This window comes from Lepus europaeus, chromosome 22 (genome assembly GCF_033115175.1).
Source record: "Lepus europaeus isolate LE1 chromosome 22, mLepTim1.pri, whole genome shotgun sequence".
Taxonomy (NCBI): Eukaryota; Metazoa; Chordata; class Mammalia; order Lagomorpha; family Leporidae; genus Lepus; species Lepus europaeus.
Genome location: NC_084848.1, coordinates 16,149,587 through 16,176,796, shown reverse-complemented (window position 1 = coordinate 16,176,796; position 27,210 = coordinate 16,149,587). Strand labels below are relative to the sequence as shown.

Sequence of the window (27,210 nt, the reverse complement as noted above, 5' to 3'; positions counted from 1 at the left end):
TATTTCTTCAGTTGGGTTATATTGACGCTTCCATTTTGTAGGCAGAATGAGAGACAAAAGACTCTCATTTGTCCCCAGAATTATACTCAAGTTTTGTGTTTTTACCCCGCAACATTTATCCTTGCTTTGAAAATAAATTTTAAAAAGTAAGTGAATAAGAATAAGCAGAACAAAAACAAACTGGGCAGATGAAGGGGAGAGGGAAAGTTGGATCACAAGAATGGGTGGGTGCTTAGCTGATTTCAAATGAGAAGTAAAGCAGTGGACGATGTTCCTGGATAAATGTCGATATGCATTATTAAATGAAACAGCAGTAAAATATACACTGTCAAAAGCATTTTTCTTCTAGAGACACGGGGAGAATTGAAATGCAGTTTCAAAGGAGAGGTCTCTTCAGTGTTTCTTCAATCATTTTCTTTTTGAAGCTTTAATTACAGTGCTGCTTGCTACCTAATGTTTTCAGTTTAAAAATGTACCACAAAAGAGAAGAGAAGATGCAGTTGCTCAGAAGAGCATCTATCGCAATAGCATTGGGGTGTTTACTTTCCAGGGAGTTCCTGCTACATGATTCCTTTCTAGATCAACATTCTGTTTGGGAAGTGTTTTTGTTTCATGCATATCTGACATACTGTTTCTTTATAGTGATGGCTGTGATACTGCTATTGGCAGATCAGATAATAACCTTTGGGAAATAATGTATTCTGAAATAAAGGAGCTCAATATTTGCATAGCCTTTTCTGAATTGGATAATGTGCACAGGGTGGCTATTGGCTCCAAGGGATTTAGTGTTCTAATAAAAGAAATTTGTGTTTAAAATGTGTTTGCAAAGGTAGAAGCCACATAGAGGCACTTGTATACACATTGAAAGGTGCAAGCACATATACATGCATATGGGCACACATAGATAACTGCCACCATTACTTATATGGGATAAGTTGTTATTCAGCCACACCAGCTCTCAGCCTAAGGATGCAAGTATGCAGAGGACTGAGCCCTGTTTTCAAGTTGTTCACCCCTGGTGGTATAGACATGGGTGCAAGAACCATAAGCTGGATTGGGTATGAACACAGCAACCTGGGAGGAGAGTAGAAGTGGGGAACCTTAGGCAGATTCCAGGAGATGATCTTTGAGCTAATCCTTAAGGAAGGAATAGGAATTAGCTAAGCAGATGAACAAATAAAAGGTATATTAAAAGAGGCAGGTAATCACTTTGGGTGAAATTTACACTAAAACGAAAATGAGTTCTTTCATTTCCAGATAGTTCAATGTTCTTGAAATGCACTGTCCTCCCTGCTCAGAGGAGAGGGAGTCAGGGAGTTAAAACACAGTTGCTTGTTACAAAGGCTATATCAAATATATTGTATGTAGTAGATACATAATATGTCTCTACAAATGACTCTTTCTGTATATATGTAATATATATATATCACATACTTGCAATATATATATAATGTTGTTTATAAAGTGCTTTTATGCTGCTTTTCCCCTGTAAGCTCACAGCAGCTCAGTGATCAGATTAATGTGAACATTGTTTTTCAGATAAGGGAAGGCAGGTGCAGAGCTAGGGTCACCTGGCTTACTGCAGCCTCCTCCATCCCATGACATCCTGGATCTCGTTACTCTTGCACAGGTCTGTCCATTATGACCTTTAGGTTAGGTAGCAGGTCCTGACCCAGAATCTCCTGGAAGCATTTGCAGTATTTAGTGGGTGACTTTCCTGAGACTTCCTGGATCACTGTCCCTTTATCTCTGTTGATCTGTACCAGGAAGGCCATAGAATCTGAGCAAAATGTTGACTTCCTGGGAGCCCTGCCAGGGCTCTCTCCTTGTCATTCCAGGAATTTCATCAACTCTTAGCTTCTTTATTTCTGTGTTTCAGAGTGTTTCTGCCAGGCATACCCTGTCTGTCCCAGGCCTGACTCTTGGGGAATGAGTAGATTCATTTTTAATTCTCATGTGTCTTCTTCCACATGGGCATTTTTCCTCATTTGTGTAAGTGAGGAGGTTTGAATCTACAGTTGATGGAAATGAAGTCTAGAATCAGGAAGAATGCAAGAGAAACATATCTTAGCCTATCAGAATTAGAAATGATACTATTCACACAAAAAAGAGCTGACTTCCCATGAAGACAGTTTTCCCACATAGAACCTATGCTATGTGACCGAGAATTTGAAACAGCTAAAAAAGAAATAGTTATTCATAAGAAGAAAAAAATGGAAGGAGCTATGTGCTGATGTAGCTTGTCCACCTGCTTCTGGGTTTTGTGATGCTTGTGGGAAATGAAAAACAATAATATGAAGAATGTTTCTTTCTCTCCTTTTTTCCTACAGTTAGAACTTCTTGACTAACAAAAAATGCAGAAAAGCAATTACTCTGTTACTTTAATTACTCTTCTAATTATAACCATAACCTTGTCATATTATCATAATTCCTGAAACAGAAAGTGCAAGCTCCAAATTGCACCAATATTTGGTAATTTTACCTTGCTAACGACTGTCAGTATACAGAAGACTACATTTTTTTCCTCATTACCTTTCTGTTGCACAGTGTAAATTTCTTTGCCTTGGAATATTCTGAGCATGTTTATGTTCTACCACCCCATGATTTGAACACAGCTTTTTAACATCACCTCACAGTTTCTAAAGCTATCTCATGGGTAGTATGTGATTCTTCCCTGGCTGTTTGATGGTAATGGGGACTATGGATGTATCCGGAAAGAACAGAGAACAGCCTGGGGTAAGAAAGTAGCTATTTATCAAGATATCTTATTATCTCAGTTTATGTTGTTGTAAAATGTTACTGTGCATGTTTTGTGAGTTTGTATCTACTAGAAATTTGTTAGCCATTGTTAACATACTGTAAGGAATAAGGATGCATATTATTTTAGGCAACTTAGTTTTATTCAGCATTTCTTTGCCCTCATTTTCAAAGAGAGTAACTATTAGGGACTCTTGCTTAATGGAGTCATTTGTTATTTTGAGATATACAGAGTGGGCACTGGATATATACATACCCAGAATCCTGGCAGGTAGGTTGTAAGGCATCTTGATGGTATGGCTCCTGTCAGCATGAAAATTTTCCCACCATTATTATAGCAGATGATATTGTTGACAACCTATAAAGTTGCAGAATAGCTGCCTACTATACAAAGGTAAGGTAACAATGAGATAAAATAGAAATATGCCAGAAGCCTTTCCAAATAGAGTAGCAGATTGTCCTTATTTTTGAATGTATAATCATGTAACCTTCAGCATCACTGGTTCCTCAGGCTCCCCAAGACTTTGGTAAAATTATGAAATAATTTCTGTTATCTTTGTACTGTGGACATGTTGGTGTTTGTTTTTTGTGTCTAGAAAATTCCAGAGCCCCCCATTCTTTCACCTGTGGGACACATTGTTTATCATATCTGTTTCTGTCCCGAAATTTTCTTTACCTATGAAAACTGGTCTCAAGATAAGTTGGAGGCCGGTGCCGTGGCTCAACAGGCTAACCCTCCGCCTTGCAGCGCCGGCAAACCGGGTTCTAGTCCCGGTTGGGGCGCCGGTTCTATCCCGGTTGCTCCTCTTCCAGGTCAGCTCTCTGCTATGGCCCGGGAAGGCAGTGGAGGATGGCCCAAGTGCTTGGGCCCTGCACCTGCATGGGAGACCGGGAGAAGCACCTGGCTCCTGGCTTCGGATCAGCACGATGCACCAGCCGCAGCGACCATTGGAGGGTGAACCAACGGCAAAAAGGAAGACCTTTCTCTTTGTCTCTCTCTCTCTCACTATCCACTCTGCCTGTCAAAAAAAAAAAAAAAAAAAAAAAAAAGATAAGTTGGAGACACATTCCCACTGAATGTGACTGAAACTGATGCTGTTAATTTCCTAAAAGTATTATCATTTCAGAACCATGAATAAAGCTGGGGACCAAATGTATCTGCTGAAGTGGAATGCTTGATAGCTGCTCAGCAACTGGACAGGGGCACTAGGGGAGGGCAAGCATGGCTTGGTTTGACCATGCACCTGATCAGCTTTGTGAACCCATGTGTCCCACTCAGGTTCCCAAATGGACATTCCATTTTCACACATACATGGACATTTCTGAAATTCAAACCAAAAATAATTGGAATTCTCTGTAAATGGTTGATGATGATGATGATGATGATGACGGTTATTGGATTTTTGGCTGTTTGCATCAAGATGACCCAGGTTTTGTACAATTTCTGCCATGTTTTGCTGTGAGGACCTAATCAGGTTACTTGACTTTATAGAACCTCAGTTTCTTCCTCTGTAAGTTGACTTAATGATACCAACACATGAACTTTTTTTAAGGTTCATATGAAATGCTAGAAATATCAGAGTGAGTAGATGGGCATACAATGTCAGCTACATAGGGTCTAATTCCTACATCTCTTCTTATACCACCATTTTTTTTCCTTTGTAATCTAGATTCAGGGTCTCTAATTTATTTCATTATTACCTTAAAGACTATGATGCTGTTGGGCATCAATTATTTTTCTGTTCTTTAGTACATTCTCAGGTCACAACAGTTCAGTAACAGGAAACATCATCACATGATTGTATCATGTACTTCAAAATGACATCTACTGATGGTTGAACAGTATAAACAGAAAAGAACATAATTGGTCAGAATGACCCAGGGGAAATAGCCCAATGAAATTAAGCAAAGGAAATTTTATACTGTGTGCAGAAAAATCGATGGATTACAACAGAACTGTGTAAGAAAAGAGAAAACTATTTTGAGTCCTAGAGAAATGGGTGCTTGAGGGTGGTGGGGATCAGGGACCAGTCTTCTTGTTCCTTTTCTCCAAAACTGTTTCTAAAGTGTTAAATATAAATATAAATACTAATGACATGTGATGAGAGGTTTTTTTTTGTGTGTTTTTTTTTTTTTAATAAGACATCCAGGAGCATCTATACCACATCCACTCCCAAAAAGGGACACATACCTTTTTTTTTTTTTCAAAGAGTTATTTATTTATTTGAAAGTCAGAGTTACACACAGAGAGAAAGGCAGAGAGAGAGAGAGGTCTTTCATCTGCTGATTCACTCCCTAGATGGCCGCAACAGCAGGAGCTGCACCAATCCTAAGCCAGGAGCCAGAAGTTTCTTCCAGGTCTCCCATGTGAGTATAGGGGCCCAAGGACTTGGGCCATCTTCTACTATTTTCCCAGGCCATAGCAGAGAGCTAGATTGGAAGTGGAACAGCCAGGACTAGAATCAGAGCGCATATAGCACGCCAGCAGTGCAGGCGGCGACTTTACCCACTACATCACAGTGCCAGCCCCAGACACATTACTTTTTTTGACAGGTAGAGTTTACAGAGAGTGAGAGAGAGAAAGGTCTTCCTTCCATTGGCTCACCCCCCAAATGGCTGCAAAGGCCAGAGCTACGCCAATCTGAAGCCAGGAGCCAGGAGTTTTTTCCTGGTCTCCCATGTGGGTGCAGGGGCCCAAGGACTTGGGCCATCCTCCACTGCTATCCCAGGTCACAGCAGAGAGCTGGATTGGAAGAGGAGCAACAGGGACTAGAACCGGCACCCAAAGGGGATGCCTGCACCGCAGGCAGAGGATTAACCTAGTGCACCATGGCGCCTGCCTGGATGCATTACTTTTGAGAATTAGAATTTTCTGCACACTGTTACCTTTCTCAGCTATCACTACAGAAGCCCCATGAAGTCAGAATTATAAGTTGCATACAGTAAGATTATGGCAGATCTTAGCACCAGCAGCTCACACCAAGAAGTGGTAAGCTTGAAATGGGACCCAGATGTATTTGACTCTGGCATCTATGTTATTTAACAGGTGCCAGATGGCACTGAATCTTTCCACCTTTTTTTGAGCCTAATGTAGTTCTGATTTTCTGTTATCACCAAACCTTTATACTTTATGTGAGCTTGGCAGAGAAAAACAAAAAATAAAAAATAGAGTAAACATCTCAAAAACTTAAAATGTCTTACACATTTCTTCCTAGGCAGATACCATGGATATATCTTTTATTTGTACGTAACTCAATGGACAATAGTTGACTCTTAAGTCCCAATGAAGTGCTGTAGTTGAAAGGGAGATAGATGATATGTGCTACATTTAAAAGTCTTAGCATGAAAAAGCCATAGAAAAAGATAGTCCTGCATTTGATACTTGAATGGACTGCTGAAATCAGGGCATTGGTAATCTTCCTATATAAGATCCTTCCTTAACATGGAAAGGACAGAGTGGGAAAAGGGTTTTGCTCTTCAGTGGCTCTTTTATCAATGTTTACATGGCACAAAATCAAAGTGGCACTTGGCTATCTGCTTTTTTTAAGACTGTACATGGAGACTATGTCAACTAAATGGTGTTTTTTCCCACTATCTTGTGAATTGATTTGGACAGTGACTATCTATTTCTTGAGTGTGTGTTGCTTGGATTGGCTTGAATTGCCTATCAGCTTAGAAGCTTTATCATTCTTTAATCCATTTGTCAAGTAGCAATTGGGGACTGTTAAAAAGAACACTGGTTTCTCTCATTTTATTACAACTGAATTGTCTTAGAGAAATAGAGTATAATAGGAAAATTAAACCAGTGGGAAAAAAATCACTAGCAACTTGAGTTAGAAATATATTTAGATAATTAAAAGCTTAAATCATTACATCAACATTGAGCCAAATTGGGCCATTCCTAATATATTTATGGAAGATCTATTTGAATATATTTTGCTATTGGCATATATGGCTAGTTTTCTGGTGTGGAACACTCTCCACACTAACGGTATCTGAAAGTAAGATTTTTATCTTACACATCATTTTCTATGTCTTTTGTAGACACAGGTTACACTATTACAGAAAAATGCTGCTATTCCTATCATGATTGAAAGAAATGATACGTAATTTAACACAGTGATTCTTAAATTGTGCAGCTCTGCACCCTCTTTGCAAATCACCTGCTTCGTGTGTATGATGAGGATTATACTAGTGCTGATCTCAAAGGTTTCTTTGTAGTATTATGAGGTTACATCTAACAGTGATTTGTAAGTTGAAGAGTCCTACTTACATGTAGGTCCTACAAGTGATAATTGCTCTGATTCTTTTGTGTAGTTCATAAATTAAGCTATGTTTCATGTGGCTTATCTTAAGTTCATATAGTAATACTCAATTTAAGTTTATTGCCTTTTGTCTCACAAGATTACTCTCTCGTCTTTCCTGAATAGTCATGAATTAGTTATCAAGAGCAAGTCTAGCCTTACAAAAACAATTTCTTTATTTTTAAATTTTATTTTATTCATTTGAAAGGCAGAGAGAGAGAGAAACAGATCTTCCATCTGCTGGCTCCCTCCCCAAATGCCTCCAAATATCCAGAGCATGGCCAGAATGAAGCTAGGAGCCAGCACTGGATCTCCCTCATGGATGTCAGGGACCCCAGTCCTTGGGGCATCCTCTGCTGCCTTCCAGGGTGAACCTTAGCAGAAAGCTGGGATTAGAGGCTGAGCCAGCACTTGAGCCTAGCACTCTGATTTGGGATGCAAACATCTTTGTATCTTTGGGGACTGTTAAAAGAACACTGGTTTCTCTCATTTTACTACAACTGAATTGTTTTAGAGAAATAGAGTATAACAAGAAAATTAAACCAGTGGGGAAAAAAATCACTAGCAACCTGAGTTAGAAATATATTTAGGTAATTAAAAGCTTAAATCATTACATCAACATTGAGCCAAATTGGGCCATTCAAATATATTTATGGAAGATCTATTTGAATATATTTTGGATATTTGGAGGCATTTGGGGAGGGGACCAGCAGATGGAAGATCTCTATTTCTCTCTCTATCTCTCTGCCTTTCAAATGAATAAAATAAAGTTTAAAAATAAATGTGCTTCTCCAAACATTGCCCCCCCCCCAAAGCAATTTAATCTTGGTTCAATCAAGTCTTTGGGATTTTAAAATGTTACTCTCTTATTTTTATAGAAAATTAAAATCCATAAATTGAGAATTCAAACTCCTAAATATATTTCTTCAATATTAAAGAGAATTACAACACCTAACCTATATGATATTAAAAGGGAAGCTATTGAATGTATGCTGGTCATTACATATTTTGTTATTGTTGTTAAAGAGTTATTTATTTGCTTAAAAGAGTTTTTGCTATTTCACCCCTCAGATAGCCACAATAGCTGGTGCTGGGCCAGGTCAAATCCTGGAGCCAGGAACTTCATCCAGGTCTCCCATGTAGGTAGCAAAGGACCCAGACACTTGGTGCCATCTTCTGCTTCTTTACTTGGGCTGTTAGCAGGGAGCTGGATTGGAAGTGGAGCAACCAGTACACAAACTGACACCCATATGGGATGTGATGTCACAGGTGGTGGCTTTAGCCACTATTCCGTAACACTGGCCCCTGGCCATTTCATGTTGTAAGAAGGAGGTAGGATAGTTATCTTGTGATCAATAGTTTCATTATGTTTTTCATAGGATTTCTGTGACATCAAGAAAGGAATAGCAGAGTTATGAACTGTGTCAGTCATAGGTTCAGATTTAGAAAGACAACATATGGAAGAATGAGTGTACAAATCCACAGAAACCCTAAACTGTATTTTAAGCTAGAGTTCCATTTTTGTCACCCCCATTCCTTTCAGGGATCTCAGAAGAGGAAATGAAATATCTTACTTTAAATACTGGTTTTTGTTTTTGTCTATTTTCTGAATGAGGACGATGAGAGTCGTCCTGACCCAAATGACTTGCAGCCTGGAATGTCTTATATTATCTTTTACATAGGAGTGATATTAATAACGTCAGTATGTATGGAGTCATAAAAATAGCCTTTATCATAACATCACTTGTGTGCTATTACTTTTCCTATAAGAAATCTGTCACATTCATTTCAATTTAAAATGTGATTATGACACAAGTGGAACCTACAGTTGTTTTAATGGAGTGGGTGTAGAAATAATGACCTTGATGTAGCTATACAGAGTATTCTGTAGGATCTGAATCTCTCATAGTTTCTTAATCTTATTAATAGGAATGTCACCACCTTTCTATTACATGCACAGTTTAGTGATCCAATTTGTTTATTTTTTCTAAATTTTCAAATGATTTTGAGAGACAAATTCAGGCAGCTATATTAATGTATATATACTTAGAGTCTTTGCCCCCAGGTTACTGGTTTTAAAATACAGCTTGTTAACTTTTAAAATAAAAGTAGCTATTTTAGGTTGTCATGTTTGAAAGATACTTGGAAGTAACATAAAAAAGCTTCTAGAATGAAAGAGCTGTTGCAAGTCATGAGGGAAAATGTGCTTGATATAACACTGTTGTATTCCTACCAACTGAATCTATGGGACCTTGGATCCTGTGATGGAATTTGTTATAAACACCCACCAACAGGAATTATCTTAAGGGAGAAAAAAAAATACACATTTTTTGTTAGTCCCTCATACAGAAATGTCACTGTTTCAGGAGAGACTTCAGAAGGCAGTGAATTGGCAAAATGTACCAATTTTTATATGATACCACCCATCCCAAATCATTAGATTGAGAAAGATTAATCTTTGCCTAGTGGTAAATCCACGACATGCTAACAAATAAATCAGTATAGAAAAATGACAAACTCAAGGAAATTTGCAAGTGCTACTCTATCAGCAGTAGCGTTTTCATGAATTAACCTAATGATTCACACTTTGGAGACTGGAGAGCAAAGTTTATTATACTTAGGTATAGATTCACTTTCATAATGACATTTGCTCTCAATTCCAGTTGATGGCGTTAAAGAACACATGTGAGCCAATAAATAGAGTCCAGGTGTGTTAATGGGAAAAGTGTTTTGTCTAAATGTTGTGTCTTAAAGTACCTTAATGAGACATGTAAGCATGCAAGGGTCAGGGAAGATGGTATCCCTTGGATCATTGTTGAGTTTGGAGAAATTACAAGGGAAGGTCTTACTAAGAAAACACAAATGGACCTAAGACTAAAATCAGGGACTGTTCTTTGTGAATAAAATTACTTTCCAAAGGAATGGAGAAAACCATCTTAATTTTTCAGCCCATATTATTAACAGTAGGTAAATTCTCAAGTCTAATCCTGAAAGAGCAGTCCTCACCAGTCTCATGTGTATGTTTGTGTTTGTATTTATGGTAGAGAGTGCTGCTGCTATCTTGGAGCAAGCATTTTAGAAAATGCAATATCTGTTATTGTTCAGTAGTTGATCCAAATATACAAGGATTGTATTCTTGGCCTAATTGCAGGGAAAGGAAATGTCATCTGGTGGCTGGAAAACAGTCTGAGTGTTGGATACTCTAAAATCTTTGGCATTAAAAAAGGGAACATATCCCTTCTGTGTATGAGCTTCCAGGGAATGAAACAAGCGTAAATATTTTTCAGTTTGGTCTTTTCCGTATTAGTCATGATGAAAAAGCAGTCCATTTCTGCCAGAGGAAGGATGGCACACCACAAAACTTAGCGACAGTGTTAATGTTTGTATTGTGACTAAAAAGTAATGAAAAGAGTGTCTGTAGAGCACACACCATTTCTCATGATCCAGTGTTGCTGAAAGTCAGAGGAAGGACTTGTCTGTTAGCACCTGTGTTAAGTGAGGAATCTGTTAGCATTTGCACTGAGTGGTAATTTTTTCAAAGGTGCCAGGATTTGAGAAAGCATCAGCAAATGTGTACAGGAATTATGTTTAGAGAAGTGGTTGAAACCATCCCAATTCAGTTCCTATACTTGATATGTCCCCTTGGAACTGCATGGACACCTAGACAGTTTGAAAACCTACAACATCTCCATCACCAGCATGATGCTCACATATAATAGAATCTCCAAAAGTATTTGGGAACTGTGAGCTTCCTTCTTCATCCTTTCTTTATGGGACCAAGATGGAGTTTTCTATAAATGTGATGTGCTTGTTTGTCCTATCACCATGATAACTGGAGTCAGATTGCCTTGGTTCCTATTTCAACTCTGTCACTTAGTTAAGAGCTGGTGCAGTATCAGTACAATGCAGATAATTATAGTATGTAATCACAGAGTCCTCTTGATGATAGAACAAGTTAATAGTATCTGTAAAAAGTATAAAATAGAGCCCAGCACACAGAAAGTGACTTTTACATGTTTGTCCCCCTATGGAGTTCAGTGCCAGGTTTAGCTTGATCAGCCTTTCTTGGTGTGATTTACCCTCCTCTCTGACAGCAAGTTACAGATGCCCTGAACAGTCCCACTAAATAAGGAGCTTATTATTTATTTGGTAATTAACTATCTTCACTTTCTTGTGATGAGTTCCCTGAGAATTTCTCCCCTTTTCTTCTTCATAAGTGGATGAATAAGAAAAAGGTACAGAAAGGTGGGTAGGTACTTCCTTTATTCATAAAACCTTGCTTATGTGCAGAACAGAGGCTGCTGGGGATGAACATGGACCTTAGGCACACCACAAGATGTTTTTCCTAGTTTTGCCCCAAGTAAGTAATGAGAATGACATTGAAATCGTAAAATGATGGGACAGTCTGAGAGGCCGTATGTGAGGCATTAGTACCCAGATAACAGTCATTGCTGGGAAAATTTCTCAGTGAATTTAATTTTCTTCTTGTTATTTGATGGAGATGTAATTCATATTAAGGATGTACTCTTTGGGCCAGCGCCGTGGCTTAACAGGCTAATCCTCCGCCTTGTGGCGCCGGCACACCGGGTTCTAGTCCCGGTTGGGGGGCCGGATTCTATCCCAGTTGCCCCTCTTCCAGGCCAGCTCTCTGCTATGGCCTGGGAAGGCAGTGGAGGATGGCCCAAGTCCTTAGGCCCTGCACCCACATGGGAGACCAGGAGAAGCACCTGGCTCCTGGCTTCGGATCAGCACGATGCACCGGCCGCAGCGGCCATTGGAGGGTGAACCAATGGAAAAGGAAGACCTTTCTCTCTGTCTCTCTCTCTCACTATCCACTCTGCCTGTCAAAAAAAAAAAAAAAAAAAAAAAAAAAAGGATGTACTCTTTGTATGGGGCAGTGTAGCAAGTTAAGCCACTGCCTGCAATGCCAGCATCCCATACTGCTGGTTTGAATCCCAGCTGCTCCACTTCTGATCCAGCTTCCTGCTAGTGCACCTGAGTAAGCAGTGGAAGATGACCCAAGTCCTTAGGCCCCTGAAACTCATGTGGGAAACTTGAAAGAATCTCCTGGCTCTTGCTTTGGTCTGGCCCAACCCCTGCTGTTGGCTGCTGTTTGAGGAGTGAACCAGTGGATGGAAAATTTCTGTCTCTGTGTTTCCCTCTTTCTGTAACTCTGCCTTTCAAATAGATTAAATATTTTTAAAAAGGGAGATATACTCTCATTCAAGAAGCCTGGGCCAGCTCTGGAAAAAAAAAAAATGGTAAAAGAATTGGTATTGGGCGTCAAACCCAGTTCACCTCCTCTTTTCTTTTTTGTCTTCTCTTTGTTTTCATGAACTTGCTCAGAAACCAATGTCCTCATCCTGATCCTTCCTATGGATTCCTACCTTGACTGCTCTCTCATTCTGTTCTTGGGATATGTATCTTTGCCCTGTCAGTGATCGAACTTTCTGAAACCCAGTTTCAGTGTCTGGAAAGTGGAGAGGCCATTATTGCCTTCAGAGGTTAATGAACATGGTACGGTTGGCTTTCTGCATCTGTAGGTTTCACAGCTATTGATTCAACCAATTCCAGGGTGAAAATATTTTGGGGAAAAATTGCATAAGTACTGAACAAGGACAGACATTTTTCTTGTCATTATTCCCCAACAAGATAATGTAACAACTATTTTTCAGAGCATTTACATTGCATTAAGTACAAGAAGAAATCTAGAGACGATTAAAGTATACAGAAGAACTGCTTAGATTATATGCAAATATTACAGCATTTTACATAAGGAACTTGCATATCTGTGGAGTTTGGTGGCCATAGTAGGGGGGTCCTATAATCACTCTCCTGTGACTACCAAGGGGTGACTGTATTGTAAACTGTCTAGCATAGCACCAGGCATGTACTAGCCGTATGTCCCTCCCTCCCATTTCCCCTTTACATCAATCTCCCATTCTCTTAAGGATTTATAGCTCAATTTACCCCCCCCCCCTTTTATTTTTTAGAAATCCTAACTATGATACTGGTTTATCAGTAAATCTTTCATGGTGGAGGTTTTAGCATTGTGACAAACTATTGAGGGCTGTTTAGGGGGAAGGAAGGTGCTGTGGTCACTACAGCTGACTGCTATTTTGCATTTGAACACTATTATTGGATTTTTGCCTGGGAGAAAAAAGGAAATGTGTCTGCCCAAAGCAGCTCTGTCATTACCCCTGCATCCTTGGCAGCAGAACATTTATTGTCACAGCTACAACTGTCAAAGCAGGGTTTCTTTTTCCAGCGTGGCATGGAGTGAAGGGAAATTTTGAGCTCTTCTGGTTGCCCTGGCTGTCCAGGAGTTTGCACTAGAGGCAAGAACATGGACAGAGTTTGGTGTGGAGTCTTCTGTCCTGGGAACAGTAGGACCAGGGCAAGGCAAGGACAGCAGCAATGAGAGACTGTTTCACGCAGCAAACATCAGCCACAGTAGCTGTATTCAACTCAGCCCTTAGAGATACAAGGGACCATTAGGAACCAGGACATTTAAAGTGTGCTTTAGAGTTCTAATAAAAATCTTCAGAGAGTCATAGTGAAGGGTGTGATTTAAGAATTTCAGATGAAGTTTATTTTGTTCCTATTTGCCTTGATTACTATGATTTGTTTTGGTTTTATCAGAGCTACTAAAAATATAGTTATCTTGCTAACCGGTGATGAAATAATGTCAGGATACCAGTTTCAAGTAATGTTATTAAAATAATGTTTTGGAGGGATTTTTGCATGAATGGTAAAAATAAGTCCAAGTGTTGTCATGACCAAGCTATTTTCTTTTAAATATTTTGGCCAGATTAAATTTCAGGATCATGTTAATTAAATGTGACAGTCTTAGTGGTTATTTATCAAATGTTGTTATGTCCATTTTGTCTACCATAGTATTCTTTAAATATCTTTTTCACAAATTGGGTATATCATCTTTCAACCTTAGAAAAAAATCAAGAATAGAAAATGACAAACTTTTGTACCAAACGAAACTCTGTATTTCTACTACCTTCATTCCTCAGCTTCTGGTATTGACAACTGTCATCCAGGAGGATAGAGTTGTCATTTTGACACATAAATTATACCTTGGCTCCGTCAAAGATGTTCTCTTGTTTCTTTGCCAATTAGTATTGAGTGTTTTAGGTGAAAGGCCTTGGTTTTTATAGGTTTCAAATTCCCACTCTATGTAAATAACTCAGTAAATATGTATGTAAATTGAACATTTAATAATTCAGCTCTTTTTAGGCATTAAAATTCAGTCCTACTCCTCAACCTGAAGACAGTACTGGAGGCAGCTCAGTATTTTCATTTTTAGAGGTCAATTATTTTTTTTTAATGTTGCATAGCTGTGTTTTAATTTGCTCAGTTAATGAAGGAGCAGATGGCAAAGGGCATGGTTTTAAAGAATTTGTTATGTTTTCTTCTTAATTTCTTTTTTTTTTTTTTAATTTTTGACAGGCAGAGTGGACAGTGAGAGAGAGACAGAGAGAAAGGTCTTCCTTTTTGCCATTGGTTCACCCTCCAATGGCCGCCGTGGTAGCGCGCTGCGTCCGGCGCACCGCGCTGATCTGATGGCAGGAGCCAGGTGCTTATCCTGGTCTCCCATGGGGTGCAGGGCCCAAGCACTTGGGCCATCCTCCACTGCACTCCCTGGCCACAGCAGAGAGCTGGCCTGGAAGAGGGGCAACCGGGACAGGATCGGTGCCCCGACCGGGACTAGAACCTGGTGTGCTGGCGCCGCAAGGCGGAGGATTAGCCTAGTGAGCCGCGGCGCCGGCCTTCTTAATTTCTTATTATTTCATTGAAAATAACTCTAGCAGCTTAATATATTCCATTGTACTTTTGCTTTCATCACATTTAAACTACTGAGTCATGAGTTTGTTTATTTCTTTATTTATTGAAAGGCAGAGTTACAGAGAGGGAGGGAGGGAGGGAGGGAGGGAGAGAGAGAAAGAGAGAGATCGAGAGATCTTCCATCCACTGGTTAACTCGCTGAATGGCCGTAACAACTGAGGCTGAGCCAGGCCAAAGCCAAGAGCCAGGAGCTTTTATTGGGTCTCCCATAAGGGTGCAGAGGCCCACAGACTTGGGCCAAATTCTGCTTTCCCAGGCCATAGCAGACAGCTGGATTGGAAATGGAGCTGCCAGACTCAAACCAGCACCCATATGGGATGCCAGCATTGCAGGCAACAACTTTACCTGCTATGCCACAGCTTCCTGCTAATGCACACCTGGGATCCAGTGGTGTTGATTCAAGTGCTGAAGTCCCTGCCACTATGTGGAAGATCTGAATTGAGTTCCTAGCTCCTGGGTTCAACCTTGCCCAGCTCTAGCTGTTGGGGGAATCTGGGGACTGAACAAGTGAATGTGAGATCTACTTATCTCTCTGCCTTGTAAAATTAAAAATCATGTACATTACAATTTAAATGATGCAGTAGGGGGCAGGTGTTTGGTGCAGTAGTTAACTTGCCACTTGAGACACTTGCATCCAGTACATGAGTGCCTGAATGGTGTGCCAGCTAACTGCCCCGTCAAGCTTCCTTCTAATGCACACACTGGAAGGCAGCAGATGATACCCCAAGTACTTGAGTACAGATTGAGTTCCTGGCTTCTGGCTATGGCTGACCCAGCACTGGCTGTTGCAGGTTTTTGGAGGACTGAACCAGCTGCCTTTTAGTTAAAAAAAAAAAAAAAAAACTTGAAAAAGAAGGCAATAAGAGTGTCAAAAATACAAGGAACATATACAGTATACAGTAGGAAAAAAATCCAATTAAGATAAAGAAAGATTTTTCAGAAACTCTTAACAAAGAGTTAATACAAGGTTGTGGGGTAAAGTAAATATTTAATTACTAGATCACACCAAATAATGTGTAATGTGGTATTTTCACTTAAGTGCTCATGATTAGCAATATAAAGAGTGTAACCCAGTAGATAGGGTGATTGATGTAGGCATGAAAAGTGAGAATTGATTTGTCTAATCTCTGACCTTTTTCCTTCCCAAAGGCCACACCAAAGTTTTATTTGCAGAAATAGAATCAAATGCAGTGATTGCCCATCTGGTATTGAATATTTCCTTAAGTTTGCACTGTGGTAGAGTGGGAAGAATCGTAAGAGCTAGACTTGGCTGGAGCAGCGGTAGGGCAGAGACCTAAAGCCAGTCTCCTTTTCTGACTCTGTGCACTTGATGTCTGAAGAACACAGTTAACACCTACTTCACTTATCAAATGTCTCACAATTTGGCTTGCTAGAGGTCTTAGTAGCTTCTGTTTCTCACAGCAGCAGCATAAACCCTGTGTCCAGACACCGGTGTGTTTAAATAAGTGAGAGAAATGTGACTGTGTGTGTATTCTGGGGGTTGGGGTAAAGGGAAAGGGTAGTGCCTGTTTACCAACATTTTCATGTAGTCTGCAACCAATGTTATTTATGCAATCTCAAGTATTTTCTGCTGGAGCCTGGAGAATAATCACTGTTGTTATCTAACAGTTGCACAGTGGTGAGACAGAGTAAAATGTTGAGAACCAAAGGTCTAGATAGCAATGGTCCAACTCTTTGGCCTGACATTCAGTGCTGTAAGCAACTTGATAATGCTCTATCTGTCTCCTAATCTCTGAGTCCTGTGTTTTCTCATTGCATGACTATTTGTATCATAAACCTAGGATTTCCTCTTCTCTGCTTATCTAAATGCTATTCCCCTCTCAAGGCCAATCTCAAGTAACTTATCTTCCATGAGGAGTTCCCATACTGCTGTAACTCATGTTTTCCCCCTGTGAGCTCATAGTCTTTTTCAGTTATACAGCTTTTGGTTATTCATCAGAAATTGCCATTTGTACTTGTATATTGTCCTATTGCAGTTAAATAACCATAATTGTCATTAACTTCTCAAGCAAGTATGTATTATCTCCTTAACGAAGACATGAAGAGGAGAACAATGTGTCTCTGAATTTTTGCATTGTGTACATAATCAAGTCCCATGTTCGTAACAGGGGTTGTTATTGAGCACAGATTAGTTAATTGATCATAAGACACTTGTGGGTAGATGATAGGTTTTGGTATTCTTTTGTAGCCCATTTGTGCTATATGCAACTAGGCACAGAGTACATTTGTGCTGAGTACTGGTAAATACATGAAAGGCCTTCAAGAAGTTAATGGAAACATGGAATTAAACGCTACAGTGCATTTTTCTGTGGGTGTTTTGGAGATGTCTTATATGGTGGCCAACCCACTGGACCCACAGAAACCAACATTCTTGCTTTTCATTCCTGTTACTTACTGAGCCATGTGCCCTGACCTGTGGTGGGTACTTTCCATGTTAACTTGCTATTCTTCACAGTGGCTCTTGGAGTTGGCTGCTGGTATTCATATTTTACAGATGACTGTAGGGGTTTGAGTAGCCTGCTCAAGATTTCATGGCTAGTCAAGGTAGAATGTGGAGTTAAGCACAGATCCAAGTAGCTTTCAGGAGAAAGCTCTTAACACTCACTGCCTTCCCCTGTCCTGAATTCTTGCTGTGTACACACTATGCTTCAGTTTTATCTTTCCAGTTCCTGGCCCCACATATCACTGATGTTTTTGTGCCTGTATCACAGGCAGTGGCTTAATTCATTGCACCACAACACTGGTCACTAGTGTAACATTTTTTGAAATCCATTCACGAGATGTCTTAAGAAAGCTCATGAAAAATGCATATTGGGAAAAGAAGTATGCATGGATTTCAACAAGTTTTGCACCAAAGTAAACATTTTTACATTTCAGTTTCCATCAGCTTTTTGAAGTTCCTTTTTATCCCAGAGATGATATTCTGCTGATGGAAAGAGGAGACACTGTCCTCCACAACATCATTCCTACCCACTCCTCCTCCATAGACAGACATATGTGCATAATATTACAAGCAATTGAGTTTCATGTTCAGTGTAGTGCAATTAGATTTTTCCTTATTTACTTTTAAATGTGGTGTTAACATTTACTGATAAAATGAAGAGGCAGTTTACATCTGTTCAAATAACTCCCGATTCAGACATGGCTTTCTGCATGTTTTACTGTGTTTGGGCAGTCACTTTGCAGTGAAGTAATTTGCACTTTAGCTAAGGGTAGAAAAATGTCTCAGCTCCTTCTGTTGGGTGTGCCAGCTCCTTCAGCTGTTCAAGAAACAGGATGAAGGAGGAATTGTTTAGCAATGAGAGCATGGGGTGAATTCTGGCATCAGGTGTCAGAGGTTCTATTCTTGGTTGCACTTCTGAATGGCTAATTTAGGGTGAGGATGAGGTTTCCCTTGGCATCCTCATCTGGATAATAAAGAGGTGGTCTCACAATATTTTCTCAGCGAATATCTGGGCTTATGTTATTTCCTTTTAACATTATCAAATTAACACTGTCTTAAGATTTGTGACTTCTAAACCACCTCTAGAGCCTGACTTGAGCCATCAGATAAATCTGATTCTGACTTTCTCATTTCTTTTTATTAGTCTGGGCTATAGAAGTCATTCTTAAATGAATGTGCATCAGGAATTACCTGGGAGCTTGTAAACACAGTGATGTGTGGCCCATCAGGAGACCTGATCTTAAAAGGAAGATCCCAGTAGTCCTCATTGTCCAAGTGCTTCCCAGGAAACCGGAAACACGTGAGTGACAGTTGCACCGTTAACCAGCTCAAAAATAGTTCATTCAAAAGTTGACCAGGATTGTTTCTCTATTCTATTTTCAGGGGTGACAGATTTGATAAATAGAAAAAAAAAAACAAGTCCAATTTTATATAATTTCTGATAGATAATAAATAATTTTTACATACAGTTTTGGCACTTTGTTTTTATCTGGCAATCCTTTATGCCATAGATTCAGGAATATCTCAGTTCTTTCACAAGTATTAATATGCTTAGTGGTCTGAAAGGGCCCCAAGACAACAGGGCTTTAGTGGAGTTTTTGCTACTCCCCATTAGCATATATCATGAGTCCTTTTGAAAAGTATTATGTTAGAAATTTGGAGATTCCTTCTTTTTTTACCTTTCTGCTACATTTTGCCAGGATAGCATTCACTTTTTAGTCTTTAAATAAATTGAAGGTTTTTTTTTTTTTATAGTGCAAAGGAATTTAGCCACATGGCTTCTATTAAACCATCACTTCATACGGAAGTATGTTCCAAGTTTTCTCAGGTGGGTACAACCACCTTGTCCTAAATTGTGTAACTTTATTTTGATGTGAGGCTTATAAGGAATCTAAGCTTTCCCTATTGTCCAATTTGTTGTCTTCTCAAATAGTTATTCTTCAAAATGGAAATTTTCCACAGTAGTTGAATTGTATCTCTTCAGAATCCTTTGGAAATGGATTTACCCAGGACATACAGGGCAGTGTAGGAAACAAAGGAATTGGCCATTGTTCAAGAGCAAACCAGGTCAGCACCAACAGTACCAGGATTCATTTCCACTTAAATTGATCCCAGGGTACCACCTACACGTATTACAAACTGACTTGGCAGAAAAGGGCTGTGGCCATTAGATAAGCAAATATTTTTGCTTTGTTTTTTATTTAATAAGTTATCAAATGTGATTTTCTGTATACTTAATAGGCTCATTTGTCTTGTGAAGATGACAGATACTAGTCTGAAATAGGTGTCTGGGATGGCCAAGATAATAGTTCGGCTGATGGACCCAACCTTATGATCAGTATGAGATGGTTTATTTCCAGCTTTTGTCTCAAGCTTTTACCACCTCACTGTGATTGAGAAATATAGACCCAGATTAACCTACACAACAATGCCTATGTCTAAAACAGACCCGAAGTTAATGTTATTTTCAGGTAAATGTTAATTGTGTGTATCTGCTACCTCTAAGGGGTGAATTAGAGGACTCTATGACTCTTAGTACTCCATTCTCCACTTTCTGGGACTGAGGTTAATTTGATTAGTTCTTATTGAAATATTTCTTCAGACTCAAAAAAAAAAAAACCCACAAAAATCACTAACTCTGTTTTCCCCTTAAATATCATTTAAAAATTAATCAAGAGGTTTATGCACCTTTTTATTAAGTGTAAGTTAGGCTGGAACTAGGGAAATGAAATAGTTTTCTGCTCTGGAACTAGCACATCGGCCTCCCCAATGATAATTACATGCACTAACTGTCACTAACTGGAGTAATGAGAGATTGACAGTTTGGGTCCCCGAGGCCCTGGTCCAACAGCTTTTTTATAGTAAGTAATGAAAACTGTATGCTACAATGTATACTTTCCATAAGGAGAATGATATAATAAAGAACATTCAGCAAAAATTTAAAACCTTTTCAGGCTGAGTTTCTCTTCTCTGAAATGGTTGAGATCAGCTGTTTTTCAGATTTTTGGATTTGTTTGGATTTTCAAATATTTTCAGGTATACCATGAGTTGTGCGAGCATGTGACCTGAATCCAAGCATAATCTTTGTTTATGTTTCAGGTACACTTCATACACCTGATCCAATGATAATTTACAGAATATTTTAAGCAATTTTATATATGAAACAAAATTTATGGTATGGAATTTTCTACTTGTTTTATGTTGATGCTCAAACATTTTTTAGATTGGAGCATTTTGGATTTTTAGATTAGGGCTGCTCATTTTTTTTTTTTTTTTTAGAGATTTGTTTTATTTATTTGGAAGAGTTACAATGAGAGGTAGAGACAGAGAGCAAGGTCTTCCATCCACTGGTTCACTCCCTAGGTGGCTGCAATGGGCAGAGCTGTGCTGATCTGAAACCAGGAGCCAGGAGCTTCTTCTGGGTCTCCCATGTGGGTTCAGGGGCCCAAGGACTTGGGCCATCTTCTACTGCTTTCCCAGGCCATAGCAGATAGCTGGATCAGAAGAGGAGCATTCAGAACTAGAACTGGCGCCCATAGGCGATGCCAGTGCTTCAGGCCAGGGCTTTAACCCACTGTGCCACAGAACCAGCCCCAGGGCTGTCAAGAGTAATGGTATTTAAGAGGAAGTACAGCCCCCTTGGCCACGTTCTAGCCATAGTTAGAGGTAAAATTTAGTTGAAGGCCTTCACATCTGAGTGTCAAATGCTCATTTGTGAGGAAATGATAATACTGGGCTATGGAGAACATTAAAGCAAGTAATATGTGTTAAGTGCATAACATAGTACCTAGGAAGGGTACAACCTTTAAGGAATTCTATAAACCTTCATTCTCTCATGCCTTTAAGGCTCCATTTGTGAGAACATATTCTAGAACTGGAAAGGATGTTTATTATACTAACTCTTTAAAAATTATTCATGGGCTTGTGTATTTATACACTGCGTTTCCTCTGATTAATAACCTACCATTGAATTCACCATGACCAATCATTGGGTAAACTGGTCTTCCTTTATTTGCGATCTATTATATTTGAAAATTCTATATGTCAGAGGAGGCCTCAGAAACTCATGACCAAACCTTCAGTTATTTGAGTGTCTTGAATTTAAAGACGTTTTAAATTGTGTGTGTGTGTGTGTATGTGTTATTTTCTTTTCAGGACAAACACTATATTTTCATCACTGTGTATATCATTTGATGTCTCAAAGTACTTGGCTCTTTCTCTCTAGTTGAGCATAGAGACAGAGACATTATTATTTGTCTAAACCTATTTACTAACTCCAAATAGCAAACAGAATGACTTGCATTTATAAAGTGCAACATATTAACATTGTTTTGTGTTTAGTGCTTGCAAACTCACAACTTTATATGTTATTAAAAGCTTTCAACACTTTCTTTTCCTCCTTTGAAAAATAATCACCATATTGCTTGCCTCTAGCATTTTTTCACAGAAAGCCAAAGACAGTGATTTTCAATTTCTGAAAATCTAATTGCAAATACAAAGGCAGTACAAACCAGTTGTACCTATTGAGGATCAGCTAACGAGCCATTTGTCCTTTTAGTTTTTAAACTCATTTTAGATTTGTAGCACACCATAGTAAAACATTACTTGCTTGATGCTGGAAATTTCTTGATGACTGGAAATTGGAGAAAAGATATTGAAGATACACCTTGAAAACATTCCAGATGTTCCCATGAAAGCATTGACACAGTGCTCAGAGGGCAGCAGGAGCTCTACTGACAGACTCAAATCCTTGACGGTGAATTCACACAACGTACACATGTTTTATATTTCTGTAGATAAAGTGGGAAGCCAACTCTGCCCATGTGTGCTCCTGATCTTAGATATTGTTATTCCTCCAAATATAGTTCAGGACACTTGTCAGCACACTGTGAAGCTCTTGTTAAAAATAAAATGGAGATTCAAATCTCAAAATAAACGAAGAGCAATTTGTAATACATTGCCACTTGCATTTTTCATTGTGGGATGGTGAATCTGAAGCCTGTGAAATTCTGTTATGAGTGACCCCATTAAAATAATTATTCAGTGGTTAATAATTATTCTGGGTATGTTTGCTATTTGAGTAGAAAGCTACAAAGCTGAAATGATTTTAAAGAGTGTATTTTTATATTTTGTCAATATATATAAATATTAAGGAGAGGAAGTAAAATGATTCATTTTAAATGACATATGACTCCAATTCTCTGTGCTTTGCTGATACAAAGCTCCCATTGACATTAGAGTTGAGTGCACGCATGAAAAGGAGAATTCTAGTTCCAAGCTCATTGCTGTTTCTAAAAGGAGATGCATGGATTTTTATTAATCCCCTGCAGCCATACACGTCTTCAATATTTTTCTTTCGAGGCAGTATACTCTTAAATCTGTTTGTCAGCCTACAAGGACCAGCTCCTATATTCCACACATGTGCTTTGCTTCTATTATTTTCAGCAGGACTGCAGTGGGAAAATCAAGGACAGACTTTGTCCTTTACTCAGTAAATGACCATCACTGTCCTTGGAGAAGTTGTCAAATTGTAGTTGAGGACAGAAGGGCCAGACAATTTTAATGTTGCATTCCATGTCAATTTTTTGTTGTCAACTATGCACAGAGGGTCATCAGTTCGTTGTTTCAAAAAATACATCAGCACCTGTTTATTTTCCCAGTTCTACATGTAGCCATTCAAGAGGCTTCTAAAATTTCACTGCAGCTAGCTTTTGTGACTTGTGCCAGAAAAGAAATCATAGACATGCGATATTAACTAGGCAGCGTAAAAGCATATTGCAAACAATATTATGAAAAGGGAACATCTTTGCAAGTCTATAATCATTTTGAATAGTAACGGCAGCAGTAATGATGATAACCGATGGATGATAAACTGAGAATGATGGCTAAGTGGCTCTTTCCAAGAAGTCAGCTTGTAAATCAGAGGCACAGTGGAGGGAAGGATGCATGGGCTTGATGTCCAATCACAGCCTTTGACATGGGTCAACTAAATATATGCCATACCAATATGCAGTACAGGTATAGGAATATGACAAAACTATTTTAAAAAACTTTCCAATTATCTCATGAATTTTCTTATGTAGCACAATCCATGGGCACTCTTTTACAAAAAGAATGTGGCTTCAATTTATAGAAATGCACAAAATCACAGAGAGCCAGATTGAAGTATGACATACTGCTCCCCTGTCTTGGTAGAAGTAAATGGAGTCTAACTGGATGGTTTTCCTTCTCCTCAAACACAGGCTGACACTCCAGAAACTGGGATCGTCTGTCAAATTTAGGAAATACCTGACCAGCAGAAACATATTCTTCCTGCTTGGATCTTCATCCCTTCTCATCCACCCCAGTATCCCTGCTAGAAATCAGTTTTGTGAAAGCACTCAGAATTCTTGTTTTAAGATGCCTGGCATCTGCAGTGAACCCCCTATTCCTCATTCATCCTCCTCTCTAGATAAACGCCTTCTTTCTGCTAGGCCTCATTGCCCCTCTTCTCAGCGGGAGCTGGCTTTGAAGTCCGTGGGAGCTGTGCCGTGGGCTGGGGGAGAGGAACTTTGGAGGGGAGGGACAGGGGCTGCTGAAATTCATGCTGCTCCACTGGACTGCACGTCTCTCCTTCTCCCTTTTTGCATATTTTGTTTCAAGTGCATGTTTTCTCTTGGCTAAAATGAAGACAGAATTGATCTGGTTTTAAAGAACCCACTGGAACTAACTTGTTTATGTACACAGAGTTGTCTGTGACAAGCAGCTGCCACAAAAACCACCAGTGCCAGGATTTGGAAGTTGGATGTGGAGCCACATCATGCAAGCTTAGGGCATTTCAGAGGTGAGGGAGGGCCAGGAAGCATCAGGGAAATTGTAAGTGAATCCTGGTGTTTTCTTTCTTTGTAACTCAGTTTCCAGCTACTTGGAGCAAATTACTTTCCCTCTTAAAAACCAATTTTCATTATCTGTGAACTGGAAATATAACTCTTAAGCTCATAGGGTTGTTTTGAAGAGTAAACTACTTGGTATTCTTTTTATAATTTTTAATTTTTTGATTAATTTCCTTTCATTTTGTTTTAAAGACTAAAAGACAGATAACACAGGTACAAACCTTCTGTGTATTGGTTCAGTTGCCAATGCCAGCAGTAGCAGCAGCTGGGTCCAACTGAAGCCAGAAGTCAGGAACTCAGTTGGGATCTCCCATGTGGGTGATGTGGACCCAAGAGCTTGAACCATAACCTGCTGCCTCCTAAGATGTGCTTTAGCAGGAAACTGTATCAGAAGTCAGGTAGCCCAGTCTGGAATCCAAGCACTCTTATAAGACATACAGGCATCCCAAGCAGCAACTTAACTGCCCAGTACCTTCTTAAGCATTTTACATCATTTCAGGTCCATATTAACTGGTTAATGACTTGAATTCTTTGTCATTTTCAGGATTGTATTTATGGTACCAAAAATACAAAGGCAGTTTCAACTGAGTAAGCATAAGGGTTTAAAGGGAAAAAAAAAAAAAAAAAAAGGGAATCTTTTAAAGCAACACTGCTGGAATAATTGTGAATATTTTTTGTGAGTATCCAGCTGGGAAGGTATGGCCATCTCATGTGTAGGGTGCTGGGATTTCCTAAAATAAATGGCCATGGCCATACAAAAGAGATTCTTATGTCATTTGTAGATTTGTCCTTGAACAGTCACCAGTCCAGTTTGGGTTGTCTCAGTTTTGTCACTCAGATTTGCATCTTGTCTTTCTCTCTGTTTTTAGTTGTTTGGATTCCTCCCAAAGTATTTGTGGCCGAAATTCCTTTTGGACTCTGAGCTGCCTTTTTTACATAAGCTTTGGATTGGAATCAATAGATGCCAGGCGCATTCAGCCTAATAGCAGGTGGGTGTCTGCTGGACAGGGTGCCTGATTTGCCTGACAGTAGCAAATTTAGGCCAGAATTAATGAGCTATAGAAGGTACTGGTGGTGTCGCAGGATTTTTGCAGGGTTTTCAGAAATAATTTTGTTTTTTCTCTCCTAACGGCGTGTGCATGGGTGGGTGTGTGTGTGTGTGAATGTTTGCACACATGTGCACACTTGCACCTTGATATGGCATGAGCCAGTTTACTGTTGGAAAATAAGAGCCACACGGAGCTAAAACCCAGGCTCTTAAATCTTAATAGAATTCCGTGTAAATTAATTGTTGGCATTAGTCTAATGTTCGAAAAGAAGAAAACACTACAGGGTCTGGGTGAATTGTTGAAGGTTTGCTTACCCTTGCTCAGATACAGTCCTGTAGTGCCTTCGCATTACACATCAGAAAACAGCTGGTGAGCAGAGGCAGGTCATATGCAGTGGTAAGTAAGGTACTGGATTTAGAATCAGACACTGCCACGTTTCAATTGTGCCTTTGCTCTTTAGAAGATAGCTAACATTGAGAAAAATGCCTGCCTTTCGACTTTGTTTTTATATTGAGTCTCTCGTATATCAGGAAGTTAAAGAATAAAATCCTTACTTTCTAAATATTTTTAGAGATTAAATGTTGGAGTACAAGTAAAATGCCTGGTATCATCATCATAGGCCCTCCCTAAATAGTGGCTTTCAAGCTAATCTATAGAGTTAGATGAGTCTGGTTTCCCCCATGTTTATACTGTCTAGCTGGCCTTTTTATTTTTCTTATTTTCTGTGACACAGTAGACTTCCTATTGTTTTAGCTTTTCATCTCAAACATAAACTCAGCTGTGGAGCCCATACCTTCTAATTGTTGACCACTAATGCCCTTTAAATTTGCTGGACCTCCCATGGCGGGATGGTATTAAAACAACCTGATCTAGGATGGGCAAAGGATGAATAAAATGGAAATGAGGCCTATGCAAATTAACTTCCCATTTGTTTGGAGATCCTCTGGAGGCAGCAGTAGTCCTTAAGTATTCCAGATTCTAGACCAAAGCAAGCAGTGCTCTGAATGCTTCCTACCGGGAGAAGACCGACCTCTATATTTAGTGGTAGTCTAAGTAAAGAAAACACCAGTTTGATGGTACCGCTCTGGAGTTTAGAAAGCCCCACCACGTCTCTACTTCTTGGAAAAATTTGGTGGTTGTTCCCTTCCCTAGGGCTCACAGCTTCCGTCTTTGAGAAAGTTCATAGTCACAAGTGCAGTGTTGTCAGCATTGCTGACCAGTCCAGGATGAACACTTCCATCTTCCTCTGGGATAAAAGGTTAAGCTTTACCTATAAAATACATTCTTCCACAGTTGTTGTAGAGTATTGATTATTTTTGAACTTATAGAAATCAATTTTAAAACTTGAAGTTATTTTTGTTCAGGGAGAAAAGTATACATTTGTTAATGGGGCTTATGAAAAGGATGGCCCAATCTTAGTTTTCCCTGTTTTATTTGAGTAAATCGTGTAATATTAGGGATCATTTTGCAGTGTTAATTTTTCATATAGAGATGTTTTTCAACCCCACTCACTGATTTTCATTTGCAATTAGTGAGTGTTTGATGAAGGCAGTATAGAAAAGTGGCTAAGAACTCTAAAATCAGGCCAACCTGGGTTTAAATTATCACTGATCTTGATAAGTTACTTATACTCTCTGTGGGACCAATTTATTCATCTGTATAGTGGGAGTAACTGGAGACACAACCTCAAAACCACTGCATGTATTAAATGAAGGAATCTTAAATAAGGTGCCCAGCACATGTTTAGGTACTCAATAAATCACAGCTCTTGCTGCTATTATAATCATTACTGTGATATGTATAATGAGAGTAATAAACAGTGCTATCTCATACAGTCCTTGCAGTGTTTATGTGAGATATTCGTGTATACTTTTGCCCTGCAAAAGAAGTGCTCATTGATGTCTACC

At 39.2% G+C, this 27,210-nt stretch overlaps 1 protein-coding gene across 1 annotated transcript in view; it reads left to right on the top strand.

Annotated features, from left to right (window-relative positions):
- The window catches only part of LOC133751191 (uncharacterized), a 90,293-nt gene that overhangs the window by 23,572 nt on the left and 39,511 nt on the right, over window positions 1–27,210 (top strand). The window contains exons 2-3 of the mRNA XM_062181036.1: window positions 24,799–24,842; window positions 25,124–25,243. Coding sequence (XP_062037020.1) covers window positions 24,799–24,842; window positions 25,124–25,243 — 164 coding nt within the window. The remainder of the gene's footprint in view (window positions 1–24,798; window positions 24,843–25,123; window positions 25,244–27,210) is intronic.